The sequence below is a fragment of the Trichomycterus rosablanca genome, chromosome 21, assembly GCF_030014385.1.
Source record: "Trichomycterus rosablanca isolate fTriRos1 chromosome 21, fTriRos1.hap1, whole genome shotgun sequence".
NCBI classification, from domain to species: domain Eukaryota; kingdom Metazoa; phylum Chordata; class Actinopteri; order Siluriformes; family Trichomycteridae; genus Trichomycterus; species Trichomycterus rosablanca.
In genome coordinates this window covers 19,944,328-19,965,368 of record NC_086008.1, presented here as the reverse complement: position 1 = coordinate 19,965,368, position 21,041 = coordinate 19,944,328, and the positions used below count along the sequence as shown (strand labels likewise).

Here is a 21,041-nt window from a genome sequence, read left to right as displayed (position 1 = left end):
TTCAGTGACCAGTATGAGAGAGTGTGAGAGTTGTACTACTAAATTGAACACACCTGCTCCCTATGCACACCTGAGACCTAGTAACACTAACAAATCACATGATATTTTGGAGGGAAAATGACAAGCAGTGCTCAATTTGGACATTTAGGGGTGTAGTCTCTTAGGGGTGTACTCACTTTTGTTGCCGGTGGTTTAGACATTAATGGCTGTATATTGAGTTATTTTGAGGGAAGAATAAATTTACACTGTTATATAAGCTGCACACAGACTACTTTTCATTGTGTCAAAGTGTCATTTTGTCAGTGTTGTCCCATGAAAAGATATACTTAAATATCTGCAGAAATGTGAGGGGTGTACTCACTTTTGTGATACACTGTATATGTTGATATAAGATAATAAAAGATAAAGTTGGTGTGTATTGCGAATCTGGTATGTACGCGCTTTTGGAGAGGGAATGAACGCAGCATGCATGCAGTGACATGTCATGTACAGTGTATCACAAAAGTGAGTACACCCCTCACATTTCTGCAAATATTTCATAATATCTTTTCATGGGACAACACTATAGACATGAAACTTGGATATAACTTAGAGTAGTCAGTGTACAACTTGTATAGCAGTGTAGATTTACTGTCTTCTGAAAATAACTCAACACACAGCCATTAATGTCTAAATGGCTGGCAACATAAGTGAGTACACCCCACAGTGAACATGTCCAAATTGTGCCCAAAGTGTCAATATTTTGTGTGACCACCATTATTATCCAGCACTGCCTTAACCCTCCTGGGCATGGAATTCACCAGAGCTGAACAGGTTGCTACTGGAATCCTCTTCCACTCCTCCATGATGACATCACGGAGCTGGTGGATGTTAGACACCTTGAACTCCTCCACCTTCCACTTGAGGATGCGCTACAGGTGCTCAATTGGGTTTAGTCCATCACCTTTACCTTCAGCTTCCTCAGCAAGGCAGTTGTCATCTTGGAGGTTGTGTTTGGGGTCGTTATCCTGTTGGAAAACTGCCATGAGGCCCAGTTTTCGAAGGGAGGGGATCATGCTCTGTTTCAGAATGTCACAGTACATGTTGGAATTCATGTTTCCCTCAATGAACTGCAGCTCCCCAGTGCCAGCAACACTCATGCAGCCCAAGACCATGATGCTACCACCACCATGCTTGACTGTAGGCAAGATACAGTTGTCTTGGTACTTCTCACCACGGCGCCGCCACACATGCTGGACACCATCTGAGCCAAACAAGTTTATCTTGGTCTCGTCAGACCACAGGGCATTCCAGTAATCCATGTTCTTGGACTGCTTGTCTTCAGCAAACTGTTTGCGGGCTTTCTTGTGCGTCAGCTTCCTTCTGGGATGACGACCATGCAGACCGAGTTGATGCAGTGTGCGGCGTATGGTCTGAGCACTGACAGGCTGACCTCCCACGTCTTCAACCTCTGCAGCAGTGCTGGCAGCACTCATGTGTCTATTTTTTAAAGCCAACCTCTGGATATGACGCCGAACACGTGGACTCGACTTCTTTGGTCGACCCTGGCGAAGCCTGTTCCGAGTGGAACCTGTCCTGGAAAACCGCTGTATGACCTTGGCCACCATGCTGTAGCTCAGTTTCAGGGTGTTAGCAATCTTCTTATAGCCCAGGCCATCTTTGTGGAGAGCAACAATTCTATTTCTCACATCCTCAGAGAGTTCTTTGCCATGAGGTGCCATGTTGAATATCCAGTGGCCAGTATGAGAGAATTGTACCCAAAACACCAAATTTAACAGCCCTGCTCCCCATTTACTCCTGGGACCTTGACACATGACACCAGGGAGGGACAACGACATATTTGGGCACAATTTGGACATGTTCACTGTGGGGTGTACTCACTTATGTTGCAGCTATTTAGACATTAATGGCTGTGTGTTGAGTTATTTTCAGAAGACAGTAAATCTACACTGCTATACAAGCTGTACACTGACTACTCTAAGTTATATCCAAGTTTCATGTCTATAGTGTTGTCCCATGAAAAGATATAATGAAATATTTGCAGAAATGTGAGGGGTGTACTCACTTTTGTGATACACTGTATGTACATGGATTAAACTGTAAATCACAAAGCTCTGAATCAACAAAATGAACAAAACGAGGCATTTTAGAAATATAAGTGCTTCAGTGAGTGTGTATACATATATAACATTAGAAAGCTATTTGGATTTGACTTTATTATTTATTTATATTGACTTACCAGATTCCGAAGTGATGTTTCATCCAAACTTGAATATTTCAGGTCGGTCATTGTGAGCTTTCACACCAAAACACGATGCTGAAAAGCCTGAAGATTCTAGCTGTCCAGCCCAAGTGGATTTCTCTGGTTTTCTATGTGTTTATTGAATATTAAAACTTAAATTAAAGCTATAATGCACAGTTACACTGTTTGAAAATTCAACGGTCACACACAGCAGCCTCCTTACATTACACAGAGCTCTGGTTCAGTCTCTCATTCACTATTGTTTCAGTAATAAAGGTTCTTATTGTCCAGGTTCTGTGTTAAAACAACAAAACTGTTCAAGAACCGAGAAACTTCCAGAAAAGCGCACAGTGACGTATGAGTCCGCCGTCCAACGGTCACACCTGTCGAAGTCCCTGTATGAACCGAACGGACCACCGGCTTTTCGAAAAGTCCTCACATGTGAAGGAAATATATGTTTATTTTTAAAATATTTACATACATAAATATATAAAAAGTCCTGTTTTGGACTGAAAAAAACCCTAAACACTTTCTGTCAGGACGACGCTTATGCTAAGCTGCTCACTCATCAAGTGATTCTGTCTCCGTCCTCGTGAGGGATTAAATATAAGCCACGCCCCCCTTCATCTCTCCACCAATAGGAACGCGCGCTGTACAAAGCCTGCTCTCTTTGAATTTTCAGCGGGTTATAAATACAGGTACTGTGTGTTACTGCAACTCACCGCCTCGTTCTGATCAGGGTCGCAGTGAGTCCGGTGGCAGCCAAAAACAAGGAGATCTACAGCAGAGCATTACAAACTCACTCCAATCACTCACACTTACAAAGAGTCTAAAGCAGTTGTAGCCTAGTGCTTAAGGTACCGGACTAGTAATCAAAAGGTTGCTGGTTCAAGCCCCATCACCCTCAGGTGGCCACTTCACCCTCAGTTGCTCAGACAGTGTACTGTCACAGTACTGCAAGTCGCTTCGGATAAAAGCGTCTGCTAAATGTCGAAAATATTCAGAGCAGCCAGTCCACCTGCTGCATGGTTTGGGAGGTAGGAAGAAATCAAATCACTCCCACAGACATGGTAGAAGTACTCACCAAAGGTGAGAAAAAGTAATTTTTTATTATGGAAGAAAAGAATACTACAAAAAATCAATAAATAAAAATAGGCCAGGGTCCTTTATGTGTGGAGTTTGCATGTTCTCCCTCTGGTTTCCTTTCACAAGTCCAAAGACATGCAGTGTCCTGTGTGTGTGTGTGTGTGTGTGTGTGTGTGTGTGTGTGTGTGTGTGTGTGTTTGCCCTGTAATGGACTGGCGACCTGTCCTGTGTTTTCTGCCTTTCACCAAATGAACAGAACCCACAGCGACCCTGACCAGGATACAGCACTGGTCAAACAGACAATAAATGAATGAATGGATGCAAACCCATCCGTCTATGCTGCTAGCCAACTACCAGGCTGAGATCCAGGTTCGAATTTCAGCATTAATATCAGCCAGCCGGGGTTCTGCACAGACATGATTGAAGCCCTGTGATGGGTTGGCATCGTCACCCACCGCAATCCTGACCAGGACAAAAAGATAAAATTGGTTCCCTTTAATGTTCAACTCGGTTCTGCACCCTTACTGTTTACTAAAAGCCCATTTCTGCCCCCTAGAGGAGAGAAAATGTAGCAAAAATCTTTACTTTTTATTCCCTTTTATTATTATTATTATTATTATTATTAATCAAGAAGTAGTGAATAATAACCAGAATCTTTTTACCACTATAATAAACAATGCTAAGATTTTCACAATCATTATGTATTATTTTTTATTTCTTCTTTGTCTCCCAACAGACAGCAGCAGATTCCTTTAAAAAGCTTTAACACGTATGGAAGAACACGCTATGCTTTCTTTATTTCTTATTCTTTTCCTGTCTGTGCCTCAACCGACCAGTAGGAGTCGCCGTTTCCTCACTGTATGGCTCTCTTTAGGATCTGGTTCCTTATTATGCGTTTCATTATGGGTTACAGAAGCTTGCTTATTATGGGTCTCATACCTCGCAGATCTAGATCAGTAAATAATTACAGAACAACATGAATCAAAGATCATTCATTGGTTGTAAAAAGCAGATTCTAGGCTATATTTACAAAAGTTTCAGTATTTCATTAATTAAGGAAAAACAGCACCAAGAGGATGAGAACAGTCCACAGTTAATGATGTTTTGTACTGTTACAGAGTGCTATCAAGTTCTGAATTGACTCCTGGTTGAGAGATACCAGCAGTTTAAGCTCCTCTGTGCATTGCTGAATTGCAGAATGATTATCGAACCCTGACGAACTGTCATCTTCGACACGGAGGAAGTCCAACATCTCGGCTAAGCTGGCGTCTTTAACCGTGGACTCTTTCAAATGTCTCCTTAGCAGATCTTTCGCCACACTTATGGCGCTCTGCACGATCACAGACGGCTGATACTTGTTAAAAGCGTAGTCTGCCAGGCTCAGCTCACACACCTTGCGGGCTAAGCATTTATATCTTCTGGCACTGCAGAGCTGCTCTTCTGTGACTTGCCGGCTCTTGCGGTCGTTTCCTGCTTCCGTTCTGGTCGCAGGTCCGGACAACTCCCGACTGATGAAGTAATCGAGGAAGAAAGCCAGAGTCGGGGCGGCCAGCCTGAAGTTGAGTCTGAGCAGAACGAGGCATTCGAGGTTGCAGAGCTGTTGTTTAGAGAAAGAATCACAGCAGAGGGAGAGCAGGTGCTTGATACGTGGTGAGCAAACCTCAACCTGGAGGGGTGTAGAAGAACTGACATTAGCCTAATATACACATAAATACACTAAAATACAGCCATGACAAAGCATTTGGGGACGTTGTAGTCTAGCGGTTAGGGTACTGGACTAGTAATTAGAAGGTTGCTGGTTCAAGCTGCACCACTGACAGGTTGTTGGGCCCTTGAGCAAGGCCCTTAATCCTCAATTGCTTAGACTGTATACTGTCACAGTAGTGTAAGTCGCTTTGGATAAAAGCATCTGCTAAATGCTGAAAATGTAAATATTTGCCTTTTTCATCGTATTTGTCACACTACATTTATTTTCATTTATATCAAACAATTTATCCTGGTCAGGGTCAGGGTGGGTCCTGACCCTGACATCTAATTAACTGCAGGTCTTGCTCAATATTAGATAAGGTTTTATATAAATTATAATACCTAAATTATATATAAGGCTATATATAAATTAGGAAGAGAGCAATCCTTTTTGTTGATTGAGATACACTTATATAAAACAACACTTATAAAGCTTCATATAGACTCTGGATGCTGTTTAATATGTTCTTAGCTTTATGCATCTCACAATTTCGAACAGACCCCAAACATGTCAATAGATTTAAAAGGGATCAACAAATTAAAAGACTTCATTAAACTTACGTGTTTGGTTGCAATTAGTAAAGCCGTCACACCGAGTAACTGGAAGCAATCTGCTGCCACTGGTGTCGTGACCAGAAAACGGTCCACGATGTTCACGGCCAAGCAGCAGGACTCGAACGAGAGCTTGAAATGTTTATAAACAGCGATAAGCCAGCTCACCAGTTTACAGCGTGCCTCTGCTGTTATCTGTGAAAACATTAATGCTCTTGATATAAGTCATTTGGGTGTGATGGAGCTGAAGACTCACGTCCTTGCTGCTGCAATAGCGACACCTACTGTCTGGTTGTGGTGCCAGTATGAACAGCAGAAAAATACAGAGATGCAAAGTTTATAATATACAGTATAGTAATTAAAGTAATAATAATATTATTATACTAAATAATAATAAATAGAAATAAGTAAACATTGTATAATTACATATCAGTATTATATATATTAGTATTATTATTATTAAATATTATTATTATTATTACTGCATTTCTTTTAATTTAATTCTTGGCTTTTTATTCTTTTATGTGAAAATTATTGTATTTGTGCCATTTTTTGTGATGTAAAATAAAGCACATTCAACTGCTGCACACAGGGTGCTATATAAATAAATAAAATTCTAATAAATGTTATTATTCATAATTTTAATAATATAATAATAATTATTAATAGTAATAATAATATTATGATAAAGAATGATAAATAGAAATACATAATAAATATCATTGTTAAATATATTATTATTATTAACATTATTAAATATTATTATTACTATTATAATATACTAAATACTATTATTAAATACATTATTATTATTATTATTATTATTAAATATATTATTATCATTACTGTTATAATATATTATACTAAATACTATTATTATTAAATACATTATTATTATTATTATTAAATATATTATTATTATTATTATTGTTAAATACATTATTATTATTATTATTATTATTAACATTATTAAATATTATTATTGTTATAATATATTATACTAAATACTATTATTATTAAATACATTATTATTATTATTATTATTATTAAATATATTATTATTATTGTTAAATATATTATTATTATTATTAACATAATTAAATATTATTATTATTATTGTTATAATATATTATACTAAATACTATTATTATTAAATACATTATTATTATTATTATTATTATTATTATTACCTGTGGTTGACGAGCCAGACAGTGAGAAGCATGGAAGTGCTGCTCGCTGTTTTTCTGGATGATGAAGCAGCTCTCCTGGTAGTCGCTGTGCTGCCACTCAGCTGCCAGTCTCTCGTTGGCATCCTCTGCCCACTGTGTGTTCTGCTGGGATGGAGAAGGACTCTGGATGTCCTCTTCGAAACCGGAGTCACTTAATGCTGACATGGCTGTGGCTGCTGTAAGTTCCCTGTGTTGCTGGATTAGGTCCCGGACCCTCAGTAGCAGGACCAGCCTCTCGGAGCTCCGAGCCTCTCTGACCCTGACCATGGCTCCGGCGGCTGCTGAGAGCTGAGGAGTGAAGCGGCTTTTCCCGGGTACCTTAGCGCGCGTGGCTCCTTCTACCCGCTCCGCGTGCGCGTTACCATGGACACTCACCTCGGGGAGCAGCACGGCGGCCCATATGCGCGGCTTGTAGTGCGCGTCCTAATTGAAACATGTAGTGCACTAAGAAGGGTGCGGAAACTGTTATTCCATGCTCGGTGTAGTGCGCGAATACAGGAAGCATGGAGCTATTTGGAATTTTGCCCGGTTACGCCAGTTGGCTGAAAAAGTTTGCAGCTAGCCATGTTTTTTTTATTTTTAAATAAAGTAATTCCAAGAAAGAGACATTTTTTAAACACAAAGCAGTTTAAACGTTTAGTGGCAGCTTTAAAAAAGATATATTAGATAAGTTTGCGGACACCCATCTTAATTATTGACTTTAGGTGTTTAGCCACACACAATGCTAACAGGTGTTAGCAAATAATGTAAGGCAGGTGGAATGTGTTTATTTGTCATATATACATATAGGTCACCAATTAGGATGGGATTCCTGTTGAGTCTGCTTCTTCTCAAGGTTTTTCTTTTGTTCTTGGCCTAGAATCTGTGAAATTGCTTGAAGACAAAAAGAGCTATACAAATAAATTGCATTTTAATTATATTTATTTAGTGTTATTCATGTTCATATATTTGTGTTCACTTTTTTCAATCAATCATTTATACAGAAATAATGTGATAAATCCTTCTTGGTAGGGGCTGAGTATGTGATTATTCTTGGCTTAGTAGGTTTCATCTCTTCTTCTTCCTCGGCCTTTGTCCCGGTCGGTCCCGTTCGGTTGCGGCATTATTGAATCATGATCCGCCGGAAGCCCTTCCTGACGCGACCCTCCCCATTTTATCCGGGCTTGGGACCGGCACTACAATGCACTGGTTTGCACATCCAGCGGCTAGGTATCTATAGGACAATTCAGTGTTTCCAATTAGCCTGGTGGCCCGTTTTTGGACTGTATGAGGAAACCGGAGCTCCCGGAGGAAACCCACACGGACACGGGGAGAACATGCAAACTCCACATAGAAAGGACCCGGACCGCCCCACCTGGAGATCGAACCCAGGACCTTCTTGCTGTGAGGCGACAGTGCTACCCACTTAGCCACCGTGCCGGTTTCATCTCACTGTGCTGAAAATGAATAGATCAAATAAAATTGATGCCCTGCCACCCAGTCCAGAGTGAATTGGTGACTTGTGCTGACTGTTTTTGGGTCTACTCTTGTCCAGTGGTTCTTAACCTTGTTACTGTTTATGTGCCAGGGGCTGCAGATTAGGAACTCCTGGTCTAGATCCACCACCACCATTTAATGGACTTTCCCCCCCCCCCCCAACTGCTACAAGATAATAATGATTCCAAATAGAATAAAACACTGCTAACGTTGATGCATATTTCTGTATATTTATTGTGCGTTAAAAGACATTCTTTTGCTGAAAATATATACATACATTGTTTTTTTTTTTTTTCCAACCACAGATTTAACATTAACTGAACAGCATCAAAAACGCTGCTTGAAATGTAGCGTCATCCTGTGCTGCACACATCAGAAAACATCACGCAAACCCACTTCCACTCGTTTCAATTCTATGGCACACAATTCATACCTCATTACAGATTATTCAAATCTAACGAGAGTACATCAGCCTCTGTACAGGCAGTGGCGTCCGAGATGCTTTTCAAAAGATCTATGTCGAGGCAAATGTACTGTCTGGATTATAAAAGTTATTTCTTAGCTGGGTGGACGTGTTCGGATTCTTTCTTGCGAACCCTGTTCCATTTTCCATTCAGTTCCATGAGGCATATTTACAAACATATTAGACAGGTCGACAATACATCAACAAAATCTTCCTAAAAACTGTGAATGTACAGCAACAGTCCTCATCTCACCCTGTTAAAAAAATCAAACAAATAAATATTGCAAAATATAACACAGCACACACTAAGGCGACTGACCATAAGCCACCCAACCCTTGACGTTGTTAATGGTGCTGCTTTGGAGAGGTAAATGAAAATAGTTTTAACTTGCTCACAGGACAGCAAGTGGAGCTGCTAAGCATCAGTGGCTCTACTGACATTAGTATATTATATTAATCTCTTGTTTTAGAGGCTCTCGTAACATAGTGTGCGTATTTCCAACAGGAATTGGTAAAAAGTGATTCTCTTCGGATTCTACACGGCAGAAAGGTGCGCCTCGTGTCCACATGCAATGTTCTTCAGATGCTAAAGCTCTCCCCGCAACCGCACGTCCCTTTGATGTTGGGATTGTTGAAAACGAACTCGCTGGTGAGCTTCGACTCCACGAAATCCATCTCTGTGCCCAGCAAGGTCAGCTGAGCCTTCTTCTCAATGAAAATTCTAACACCTGAGACAGAAAACACAATCATAATAATTAGTCATGTAAGTGAAAAGATTTCTGTACAAAATACACAGATCAAACAAACCCCAAATAGACACAGTGGATTTAATAAGTATTTAAACCCCTTGACTACCCCAAATGACACAGTAAAAAGGTTCACACACGGTCCAAAAAATTAGACAATATTGAAACCCTAAAAACAATAATATTTTATATAATAATAATATACATATACATACATTACTGCACTGTGTAAATATTCAAAAGCCCATAAATTCAAATCTTTACATTCCACTACTGCATCCTTCATTAAGGTCCCTAATCCTCAGTTTTTTAGCCATGTGCTTGGACTGAGTATCTGATTCTGCGCAGCTTTTGGATGAGGATACTAAATGAATGGTAATTGTTTTTAATGTGTCAAAAGATCAGATAATCGAACATTTCCCATACACACCATCCTGAAACACCTCTTCGTCCGACTTTTCCTTCTCTTTTGTGTAGTCGAAGGTGTAGGTAAGGCCATTGCATCCTCTAGTCCGTACACCAACCCTGAGTCCAATCTGCACAGATAAAATGAATCAATGTAGTAAAGAAGTAAACAAGCCAAGCAACAGCGCATGCTTCCAACAATCTGAATCTGAATCTACTTACATAATCTGGCCTGTTCTGTAGGAGCAGCTTGACTCGATTCACAGCTGACGGCGTCTGAGGAGGAATACAGAATAAAAACTGATTTAATGTCAAGCATGTGTTACCAGTATCAGTCACATAGTGGGCACTGGAAACGGCAAACTAAATGGCCTTACAGACTTTAAACCTATATGACCTTTCGAATGGCTACCGTTACGACTTTTCTTAAACAGTCATTTCAAAGGATTACAATGATTGATGAAAAGAGCAAAAAAGCTTTGGCAAGAAAGCAGATGGGTCACAATCAAATACCCTGTTTATTAAAACACAAGTGGAATGCAGAAGATTCCACAAAAGAGGTGTCAGAAGCTAGTAAACACTCAGCAAAATCGATTATTAGAAGTGATCAAACATTCGCCTAGAGAAGTAGATGTTTTTCATTAAAACAAAAAATAACAAGCTTGTATGTATCAATAAACATTCTTTTTATGCGTACCGAAACTTCTAAATGTCTAATTTTATTCAATTCTATACACATATCACTTTAAACCTGATAAGATGAGGGGGTTTAATATTTCCCATTGCAACTGCAGTTCCTGCTATAATCGTTTTGACCAAAAGATGTCGCTGGTGCACAGACTGTTGATCAAAGCTTAGATAATCGAATACTGTCTTTTTTTAATACAAACATTATAAAAAAAAAAAATAACTACTTTAATAAAAACATAAAGCAATAATGTCGAAATTCAGACACTGTTTATATAAGTTGTTTTTAAATGTGGTTTAAACACAGAGTGGCTAAAAACAATCGAAGGAATTTTAGGAGCTAAGGTCACGGTTAGCGGGCTAAATTAACCTACCTATATACCTACCTACATTTACCATGGCAACCGTCGCATAGCAACTTTATTAGATCTGACAGGGACAGTTAGCAACATGCTAACGATTCAAAAAATGCTGGAACCTTCTCGAACAGTCAGTTGGAGTTATAGCTAGCCTAGCTAATGGTAGCCAGATAAGCTAGCGATAACGAATGCCCTTTTACATCTGCTAGCGAGTTCGTTCTTCGACTAGCAACACACCTAACGGTAAAATAACACTCACCAGCGTCAAAGCAGCTCTTGTGGGCAGAATTTTCCTCCTGCTCACGGCTTTTACAGTCGCTCTGACTATAGACGCAGACATGCTATCCGTTACAAAGTTCTCCGTGACTAGATGTAAACACCAGTAAGCTATGAACCGCCCACCGAGCACACACTCGTGTGTGATTGGCTGCTCATTTGAGTTACAGTCGCGTTGGCCAATCAGATAACGCGTTAGAGCTCGATAACGTTCCTCTTATGCAAGAGAACTGGGTCTGCAGAGTCAAGCGAGTAAAGGCTTGAATGGACGAGAGGGTTTGTTTTGATTGTTTGAAGCAAGATGTGGACCTTCTCAAACCATCAGTACAATATACAGTAGTAACACTCACTTAGATCTCCAACCTTTCAGGAACACCATGGTAGTACTGTATAGGACCCAAGTCTTTGTGACATGCCAGTCCCAAGGTTCTTTTGGTCCATGTTGATATGATTGTGGCTTCCATTCTATCTCATTTCAGTGTGCTGTATTAAATCAGATCTGTCGACTGGAGCGGTTACTAAAATACCTTGACCTCCTTGTTATGTACATGGAAACAGTCTGTGAAGCTTGTTTATTCTATTTTGTTTTTCTTCTATTTTAAGTCAAGTCAAGTCAAATGTATTTATATAGCACTTTTTACAATAGACATTGTCTCAAAGCAACTTTACAAAATTCAGGACCAACAGATACAAAAACCCCTGTTGAGCAAGTCGAGGTCGGCGACAGTGGCAGGGAAAAACTCCCGCCCGTCCTTCTTGGGTGGTCTGGAGGATACTTTAAATGAATAAGATTTACACAAATCATACAAACACAGAATTAAAATGAACTAAAAGTTATAACTAGCAATAAATAAATAAATAATAATAGAGTTATTATTCTGTTCAGTCTGTAATAAAGTCTGTAGTGAGTTCTTGACATTCTTGGTGCAAACACGCCAGGACCCGTCACATCCGGCAGGAGCAGCGTTGTTGGCACGGCAGTCTCTAATTATTACCCTATCCCCCATTTTATCATCTCTATTCTCTCCTTTTCTCTTATGTTTGCATATTTGTGGAGTTCCCAAGCCTTCCAAAACATATTCCAATGTACAGAAGCTGCTAACATTTGTACAAATAACAAATAAACTTAAAACTTGAATGTTATATGGAAGTAGCCATTATAGAATGGGTATGTAAATGTGGCCATAAAGAAATGCACATGGTCAGCAGCAACACTCAGATAAGCTTTGGCCTCGATTGCTCTAAGGGGGTCCAATGTGTGTCACACAACTCTCCTACACCATATCTAAATCTTGTGCTGCCATGACCCCACTGCAACATACTAATAAATACAGTGGTACCTTAAACTCAACGTCAATTGGTTTAAAATGCGTTTAGTTTCAAAGTACCACTGTACAAGAATCCTGTTGTTTTGTAGTTCTGTAATGTGAAGCAGGCAAATTTATTTTTCTGGATTTTTTTATTGCCTCATAACTATATTACACAAGTATTTAATCGCAAAATAATTGAACACTCATGTATGATGAAACAGACCAATAACTTTTTATTGTAATTATTTTATCTTTTATTTCAATTTAACACCAAACTGGCAAAAACTTGAAAGAGTTTTGACCATGGGGAAACATACTGGGACAGTTATATACTTGACTAGCAAAAATGAGCTAAAACCAATTATTATTAACCACATATCCCTTTATATCTTTTTTATTCTGAAAAGATTTTATAATGCACTTATGTGTTTTATATTTATTTACGTATTGTGTTCGTATATTGATTTGAATTTGCTTGTAATGTTTGAATTTGCCTGTAATTTGTCTTTTACATGCTTCCCTGTCCCAGGTTGTTTGAAATGCCATGAAATGTGGACATTTCTGGTTCACAGAAATTCTGGTTTAAAGAAAGAAGGAGAATCTATACTCAGCAAAGAAGTAAAAAACACTGCAATATCGGTGTCTATAAAAGCGAGGTGATATAAACCTTCTCTCGCTTACGGCCACACCACCCTGAACACGCCCGATCTCGGAAGCTAAGCAGGGTCGGGCCTGGTTAGTACTTGGATGGGAGACCGCCTGGGAATACCAGGTGCTGGAAGCTTTTATCCACACACACCTTTTCAACATCATGCTGAACAATTCGTACCATGTTTTTTACCTGAGCAAATACGTGAAGAAAAGGTCCAGCTAACACTTCATTTATCAAGAGAGAAAAGCACAGATCCATCCTGGCTGTACTTTAAGAAACAATAATAAATATACCAAAACACATACCAGTCAATAACTTGTTTAACTGTCTTCGAAATTCAAACGTTTCCTTGGGTTGCATTTAATATTAGATAGATAGATAGATAGGGGGATACGTTATTTATCTTGAAGAAAATTATTGAAAAGAGTTGCTGTCAGAAGTGGGATTCGAACCCACGCCTCCAGGGGAGACTGCGACCTGAACGCAGCGCCTTAGACCGCTCGGCCATCCTGACTTGATAGCATAGCACAATAAGCAAAACTAAAAATTGAAATTGCAGTCTAAAACTATGTAGACATCATACCCCAATCTAATTTTAAATGACATCCTTTTGATGGATTATTATTATTTATTTATTAGGATTTTAACACTCTGGTTACATTCATGACAGAAGCGGTTGTTACTGGTTACACAAATTTTATCAGTTCAAGTCTTTAATGTCAAACAAAGTCCTGGACAATTTTGTATCTTCAATTAACCTCAGTTGCACGTCTTTGGACTGTAGGAGGAAACCGGAGCTCCTGGGGAAAACCCACACAGACACGGGGAGAACATGCAAACTCCACACAGAAAGGACCCGGACCGCTCCATCTGGGGATCGAACCCAGGACCTTCTTACAGTGCTGTGGGAGACACCGAGTGTACATTCTGCCTGATATAAAGAACTGTGATTATTCAGAATATCTCTGTAGATACTGATTTAAAGTATCTCACCTGCTAACACTACACTTTGATCGCAATCTGGATAAATGCTTGAAGCTTTTGGTGAAACCGTCACCCTTCGTCATTAAAACAGACAAAACCGTGTTTGAAAGTAAAAGTTTTCTGATACTTTTAAGAAATTAAATGATGTAGCTGATTTTAAACCAATAATTTAATCACAAAATATTAGTTTTATAGTTTTAATTTTACTATGAAATATCAAACTAGGAATTATTTTCATTTTGCTGGCATGTAATGAAACTGAATAAATTATCTACAACAAAACACACAGATAAACGTTAATACAGACATGTAAAGGCGTACTCTAATCAAAAACACATTCATCAAGTAGTCATTGCTAGAATTTCAGTATTAACCAATACTAAAGTTCTGCTCACAATAGTGCAGCAGTCATGTCTACTACAGTAACGGCAGAAACAAGTCTACCTAAGCTCAAGTAATTATTAGTAATTAGTGGGAATGTCAGATAATCCCACTGCTAAAACGGTGAGGATTGGTTGTTACGTTTCTGCTAGTGTTTAATACACAACGTGTGGGTTTGGTACAGCTGCTAAGACAGGCAGCTGTAACATGATTGTAGAGCTCTGTTCCGGATTATTGTGGCTGATGGTCTTTTAGAAACTCGTTCATATAAGCAGCGAGAGCTCGAGTTTCCTCCAGAGTTACTGCGTTATACAGAGAAGCTCGTATTCCACCAACAGACCTGTCGAAATAAATAGATAATCATTAAAATTAAGCTTTACTGGTCAAGTATGTTTGCACACACAAGGAATTTGTCTGCGGCTACACAGGTCACATAACACAATAACTGACTATATATATATTTTTATGTTCAGGTATAATTAAACTCTTGACACTGGTCTTGATATTTAGTCAACTGGTTGATTGTGAAACTAATTTCTTTCAGAGATAAACGTTCTTACTACATTACTACATCCTTCAACCACACTTTGCAACCTAATTTTTTTAAAATCCATCTGTTTAAGAGAACTGGACAATCCACCAAGCTGTGGGTGTACAAGAAGGGATCAGTAGACTGAGCACACATCGCAGGGAGCATGTGGAAGTCAAGTCACCCCCTCCTTGGGCACCACTAGGGGTCCCCAGCAGCAGATTGACTACACTAAATTGGGAGAAAAAGGGGTAAAATGCAAAATACCTGTGTCCTTTTAACGAAATCATTCCACGTTTGGAAGCGCCGTCCAGAAACAGCTTTTCCAGGGCCTCGTTGCAGTCCTCACTGCCAATGTGAAATGGAACGTTCACGCGACTGCGGCACTCTACGTCAAGGGGACATCTGGAAACAAAGTGCAGAGTGAATACATGAATATTGTGTTCAAGTGTAAATGACTAGCCAGAGTCTTTAGGAATAAATGAGTCAAATGAGATACAAGGGAGTACGGTGCCACACATTTAACATTTGTTTACCGTAATTGCTTTATCATAATCAGGTTTGTGGCTAGACTAGACAGGGGCATTTGCAAACTAGAAACCTGGCTTGGGTGCAGTCACCAGGGTTTAATTAGCCTTACTGTGTGCTGATTAACAGCTTGTTGGATAAAAAAATGAAAATAAATGAAAAATGCCCTGTGATGCCACTGGCAACCTGTCTGGGGTGTTTCGTACCTTTTGCCCAGTGAATCGTACCCACCACGACTCCGAATAGGATAATGAGGTGGTAAAACAGACAGTTAGGGAATAAAATGAATGAAAAAAGATCTATAGATCAAAAATTGAACAACTAATCTGCCAAAATGATGGACTGGTGTCCTGTGTTACTGCACAGCGTTAAGTGATTTCTGAAAATCCAACAAGTCAACAAATTTTGGTTTAAAATCATCATGTTTACGTTATATTTCGATAAACCCAGGCCTGCTGTTTTACCATTTATTTACTCTAAAGAAAAACTTTTCATACAGTGAAGTGCAGTGAAACAGTGTAAATATGAGAATGCTGTATTAATACACTTGTATGCGTGTGATTTTACTAACGAGTAGAAGCCATTGGAGCTGTCGATGAGGTCGTAAATCAAAGAAGACTTCTGCTTGCTCAGTTTTTCCATGGCCTCTGTGCCTCCACTGCTCTTAATCCATTCCAGAACCAGTTTCATGATATAGATGCTGTAAAAAGAGAAAAAAAAATGAATTAAAACTCTTTGGGGTTGAGGGATTGGAGATTGTTTTTACAAACCAATAATAAGGAATTTAAGGCTAGAAAACTAGGTATTTTATGCATGTCACGCACCCCTCCAACAGTTTAAAATAGCGACCACATACTGTACTTCATTCATGCATAATGTTTACTAATATTAATTAGTTAAAGTTTAAAAGACACCATGTGTGTAAATCTCACCTGTAGCAGGGTGGTGTGTTGTAGAGGGAATTATTTGCAGCCTGCACTTGGTAATCAAACACAATAGGACACTCTTTTAAAGCTTTTCCCAGCAGGTCCTGCCTCACGATCACAACGGTGACTCCCGCACATCCGACGTTCTTTTGGGCACCTGCATATATCAGCCCGAACTTGGACCAAGATGAAGTACAAGATTATTAATCTGGTTTTAAAAAAGAGGTAGAAAACGGCACCGGGAAATTATGACGCACCTTTGATACGTCCACTTCTCGGGACAGGAAGTTTGAAGACATATCGCTGACCAGAATCACATCTTTGGTGTCGGGAATGAAGTTGAATTCGACACCGTGTACGGTTTCGTTGCAGCAGTAATAGACGTAGGATGCTGAAGGATCGAGTGTCCAGCTGCTCCTGTCCGGGATACCTGGGCACAGCAGAATGCAAAGCATGCAATTTTACTTCAAAGATCATAAAGTACTGAAATGACCGGTGCAATAGACTGCTATTGCTTAAATTACAAGTATTTCAGAATTAAGTATGTTCTCCTTTTTACTGTAATGGCAGCATGAACTTGAGCTGATATAGACACCAAATCTTAAAATTCTTGTAATCCCAGCAAGCTTTCACAATATTCCAGACAGCATCTGGACCTGTTTAAATATCAGCAGTGCAGGGTATGCCTGCCCTACGCCCAGTGTGTCTCAGTGGGACTGGACCTGCTGCGACCCTGACCAGGATCTTTCTTGGTCTTCGAGTACATTAAATGGTAAGCAAAGTAAAAAATATATGATGTAAGTTGTTTTTATTAGGTAAAATGTGGCATTCATTAAGCTAAATAATGTTTTACTTTAGACATTCTCCCCCTAATTTGCATATATCCAATTCCCCTGAGCACTCTGGCAACCTCTGTTGCTTACACAACAACCAGGCTGGCGAAGGATGACCAAATACAGTCCAAATACACACAGAAGAACACTCTATGCCCTCTGTATTCCTCCACCACTTGTCCCAGCACCTTGATTTGACCACAGAAGTGAATGTGGTTGAGCTAGCCCAAAGGTCAAAACACAATAAAAAGGGAAAAATTTGGGAAATATAGCTCATAACCTACAGGTGTATTTGTCCAGTTTGGGATGAACCACGTTTACGTTGCCATACTTCTCCGCCTCTTTAGCAGCCTTTGAAGACCAAGCTCCAGTCACAATATAATCTGCACACCTGCCCTCTTTCAGGCCGATCAGATTGAGAGGAACGGCGCTGAACTGGCCTGATCCGCCACCTTGAAGGAATAAAACCTTGTAGTTTTCTGGTATCTTCCTGAAGAGGAAACAGTAAGAACACAGAGGTCAGTTTATGGACACCTTGATATTTTACCTAACATCGACCACAAGTGTTTGGACACCGGTCCATGAGCTTGTTGGAGATGCCATTTCAAGTGGGTGACAGTACCTTTCAAGTGACAGGAAAGGTACTTAATGAAAGCTGTGATGTACTAGGTGAAGTTAGCTAACATCGTAAAACCGTTCGCTGAAAACTCACAGCAGTTCACGAAGAAGAGCTTCAGTGGAGTTCAAGATCTGGGAGAAATCGGCCGTTCTGTGGCTCATTTCTGAAAATAAAGATGAAGAATCATGAAGATGAAAAGCAAGCGATTTACGGCCATATTAAAATGCTACACACCGAGGACGCTGATCCCGAGTCCGTTGTAATCCAGCAGCTCTTTCTGCGCTTGAAGCAAAACCTGAGGAAACAAAAAACATAATTTAAGTGCCCATGTTAGCCCTCTGTCCACTGTGGGAACGCCATGTTTAATGCATCTGTTTTACAGAATCTGTTTTCTTTGCTCAGGTGACTTTTTTTCTGTGTGTTTATTATTAAGTAAATAAACAGAAATGTTCCCACAGGATACAATGTGCCATGATGCAGCCCTGTGTTCCCCAAGGGTTACACTGTACCCATACAGCTTGCAGTGCTGAAACAAGTACGTCTGCACAAAGTATCCAATAACATTAATCAATGGGTATCTGTTTAAAAAAAACGTCAGGTAAATGTATTCCATCCCATTTTTCCCTTTAATGTTTTACCACCACTTTATCCTGGTTCGACTTAGTGCACAGGACTGCAATCCATCATGGGGCATTGCACACCCCAGTGGGTAATGTCTTTATGTAGACATCTGACTATGCACAATTTGCCTCACGTGCTCACACAATTCCCTCCCAATGAAAACATTTCAAACATCAATTCTAGAAAAGATCATGCAAAAATGCATCCAGACATTCAGATAAATGCCAATCAGTTTATTTGCAAGAATGAGTCGACGCCCAGCAGTGCAAACGAACACGCCAAAGGAAGACTTACCAGTTTAGGAACATCGCGAGGACGAGTATTTTATTTTCTTACCTGTACAAGATTCAGAGATTCCAGAGAGATATCTTTGGGTAAAAGGCAAAGCCAAAAAACAATAATAAAAGTCGAGACCATAATGCACAGTGTGTTGTGTTCACCGGGCCAAAGTGACAAGGCACAATTATATGTCAGTTTAAAAAATAACGTCAGTTATATAGAAATGTATTATTTCCCATGGCATGGGGTACTCTGACATCTCTGACATTTTGCTAAAAATATATACTCTTCCTTTCTTAAGGATGGCCATGTTTAAGATGACAGTGCCAAGACACGTTTCGTACATTCTATAACGGCCCAGCCGGGTAATCAGAGAATGCAGGTGCTGGACTGGCCTGTCAGCAGCCCTGTTCTGTCTTACACTGAAAACTTGTACAGTAATTTGAAAGGCAGAACAACCCAAATCAATAGTCATGCATTGTTGTGGCAGACAGATTCTCTTTTAAAAGTGTAGAGTGGCAATAATCATTTTATTCTCTACTGTCGTCTCACAGCAAGAAGGTCCTGGGTTCGATCCCCAGGTGGGGTGGCCTGGGTCTTTTCTGTGTGGAGTTTGCATGTTCTCCCCGTGTCTGCGTGGGTTTCCTCCCACAGTCCAAAGACGTGCAACTGAAGTGAATTGGAGACACCAAATTGTCCATGACTGTGTTTGATATTAAACTTGAACTGATGAATCTTGTGTAACCAGTAACTACCTGTCCTGTCATGAATGGAACCAAAGTGTGTAAAACATGACGTTAAAATCCTAATAAACAATACAAATATTCTCTACTGTAGGTTTTACCAGCTTCATCTTGGACCTGGACCACGCAGCTGGTGGCTCGAGCTAGAATGTGAGCGCGTGGAAAAGGTGCGCGAGAGCAGCGAATTAAAGCACGCGTTGTTTACACCTATATAATTCTACACTATATGATTGAAATAAAAAACCAAACATTTATACGTTTATTATACATTACAGTGCAAATCAGAAACTAAATCTGAGCAAAACCGAAACAAAGACCGGTTTTGCGGGTCAGGATGAGATTTAAAAAGTGGCTGATGCAACATTCACAGCACAAACCACTGAAGAATGATCTGAACCTTGTTCTAGCAAAACTGGTTTTATTACAGAATGTTTTTATAATCTTTTTTTTTTAATGCATTTTATTTAAAACTTGCAGCAGTTGCACTATAGTTAACATAAGGTCACAGTATTCCGTGCACATCACTGATCATGAACTGACATCTGGATGTTAATGATATCATTATGTTTATTATATGAGAATTAGTTATAGTAGTAGCAATTCTCTTCTTTGTCCAACGTTTATTAATCCTAATAAAAAATAAATGTTTATGTAACGATCAATCCATCATGTACGGATTGCTGTTAACACTAACAGTGTTCCGTACAGCGCATCAGTCCGTCTAAATGAGCTTCTATTTTTTATTTTATAACATTTAAAATCAGCCAAAATCCCACTCTGTGTTACAAATATAAACACAATAAAACACATGAAGTCATAAACACAGAGCTCTGAAGTGAACAGTGGAATAAAGAAGGAAAATTAGCAGCACTTGCACGTTTGGAAGAAGAACTTACAGACTGTGGAAGTTTAGCCGGTCCTGCTCCGAAATTAAAAACCTTTTTCGCTTCCATGATGCAATAACGTTTAGATTTAGATTAATGTGATTAAAACTGATCACAAATCACATCAATGTACTGGATCCTGCACACACACACACACACACACACACACACACACACACTCACACACAAGGTACTGGTACTTCACAGTACGAATTTCACCAGCAGCGCTTCGATTGGCTGCTGGCGACAGCGGCTCACCTTTCTCAACATCTGATTGGACGACGGAGAAGAACTTGGAGCCTGATTGGTCCGCTTCTTCACGCCATCAGGACGTGATAACTATTAGTGAAGTCTCCTGTAAAATGGCTCAAGAGAAAAAACAGCTCTGAGGTTCTTGTTACTGAGAGGGAAAAAAAATTAGGTTAAAGTTTAGGATAAATTGTTGTATTTTAGATCATTTTAGACTTTCAATTTATTGTTTTGCA

The 21,041-nt window shown here is 39.5% G+C and overlaps 4 protein-coding genes, 1 non-coding gene and 1 pseudogene across 7 annotated transcripts in view; 1 reads left to right on the top strand and 5 right to left on the bottom strand.

Annotated features, from left to right (window-relative positions):
• Window positions 1-2,767, bottom strand: part of smtnb (smoothelin b) — a 58,140-nt gene extending 55,373 nt beyond the window's left edge. For all 3 annotated transcript variants that reach the window (XM_063017757.1, XM_063017758.1, XM_063017759.1), the window contains exon 1: window positions 2,240-2,767. In XM_063017757.1, the coding sequence (XP_062873827.1) occupies window positions 2,240-2,290 (51 nt within the window). In that variant the 5' untranslated portion in view covers window positions 2,291-2,767. The remainder of the gene's footprint in view (window positions 1-2,239) is intronic.
• Window positions 2,768-4,025: 1,258 nt separating this feature from the next.
• Window positions 4,026-7,080, bottom strand: LOC134335575 (cyclin-O). The gene is made up of 3 exons (XM_063018134.1): window positions 6,817-7,080; window positions 5,636-5,821; window positions 4,026-4,994 (listed from the first exon to the last, which is right to left on the bottom strand). Exons 1-3 carry the CDS (start codon window positions 7,018-7,020, stop codon window positions 4,422-4,424), a joined length of 963 nt encoding a protein of 320 aa, XP_062874204.1. The 5' UTR covers window positions 7,021-7,080; the 3' UTR covers window positions 4,026-4,421.
• Window positions 7,081-8,550: 1,470 nt separating this feature from the next.
• Window positions 8,551-11,377, bottom strand: isca1 (iron-sulfur cluster assembly 1). The gene is made up of 4 exons (XM_063017980.1): window positions 11,251-11,377; window positions 10,168-10,221; window positions 9,971-10,076; window positions 8,551-9,522 (listed from the first exon to the last, which is right to left on the bottom strand). The coding sequence occupies exons 1-4, from the start codon at window positions 11,329-11,331 to the stop codon at window positions 9,374-9,376; spliced, it is 390 nt and encodes a 129-aa protein (XP_062874050.1). The 5' UTR covers window positions 11,332-11,377; the 3' UTR covers window positions 8,551-9,373.
• Window positions 11,378-13,252: 1,875 nt separating this feature from the next.
• Window positions 13,253-13,361, top strand: LOC134335786 (5S ribosomal RNA; annotated as a pseudogene).
• A 299-nt stretch (window positions 13,362-13,660) lies between these two features.
• trnal-cag (transfer RNA leucine (anticodon CAG)) lies at window positions 13,661-13,743 on the bottom strand. Its single transcript has one exon. It is a non-coding gene; the product is annotated as a tRNA-Leu (tRNA).
• A 653-nt stretch (window positions 13,744-14,396) lies between these two features.
• psat1 (phosphoserine aminotransferase 1) lies at window positions 14,397-20,683 on the bottom strand. Its single transcript, XM_063017979.1, has 9 exons — window positions 20,569-20,683; window positions 18,264-18,324; window positions 18,123-18,192; window positions 17,695-17,900; window positions 16,835-17,007; window positions 16,584-16,753; window positions 16,223-16,351; window positions 15,391-15,528; window positions 14,397-14,934 (listed from the first exon to the last, which is right to left on the bottom strand). Exons 1-9 carry the CDS (start codon window positions 20,623-20,625, stop codon window positions 14,826-14,828), a joined length of 1,113 nt encoding a protein of 370 aa, XP_062874049.1. The 5' UTR covers window positions 20,626-20,683; the 3' UTR covers window positions 14,397-14,825.
• Between the last annotated feature and the right edge of the window lie 358 nt (window positions 20,684-21,041).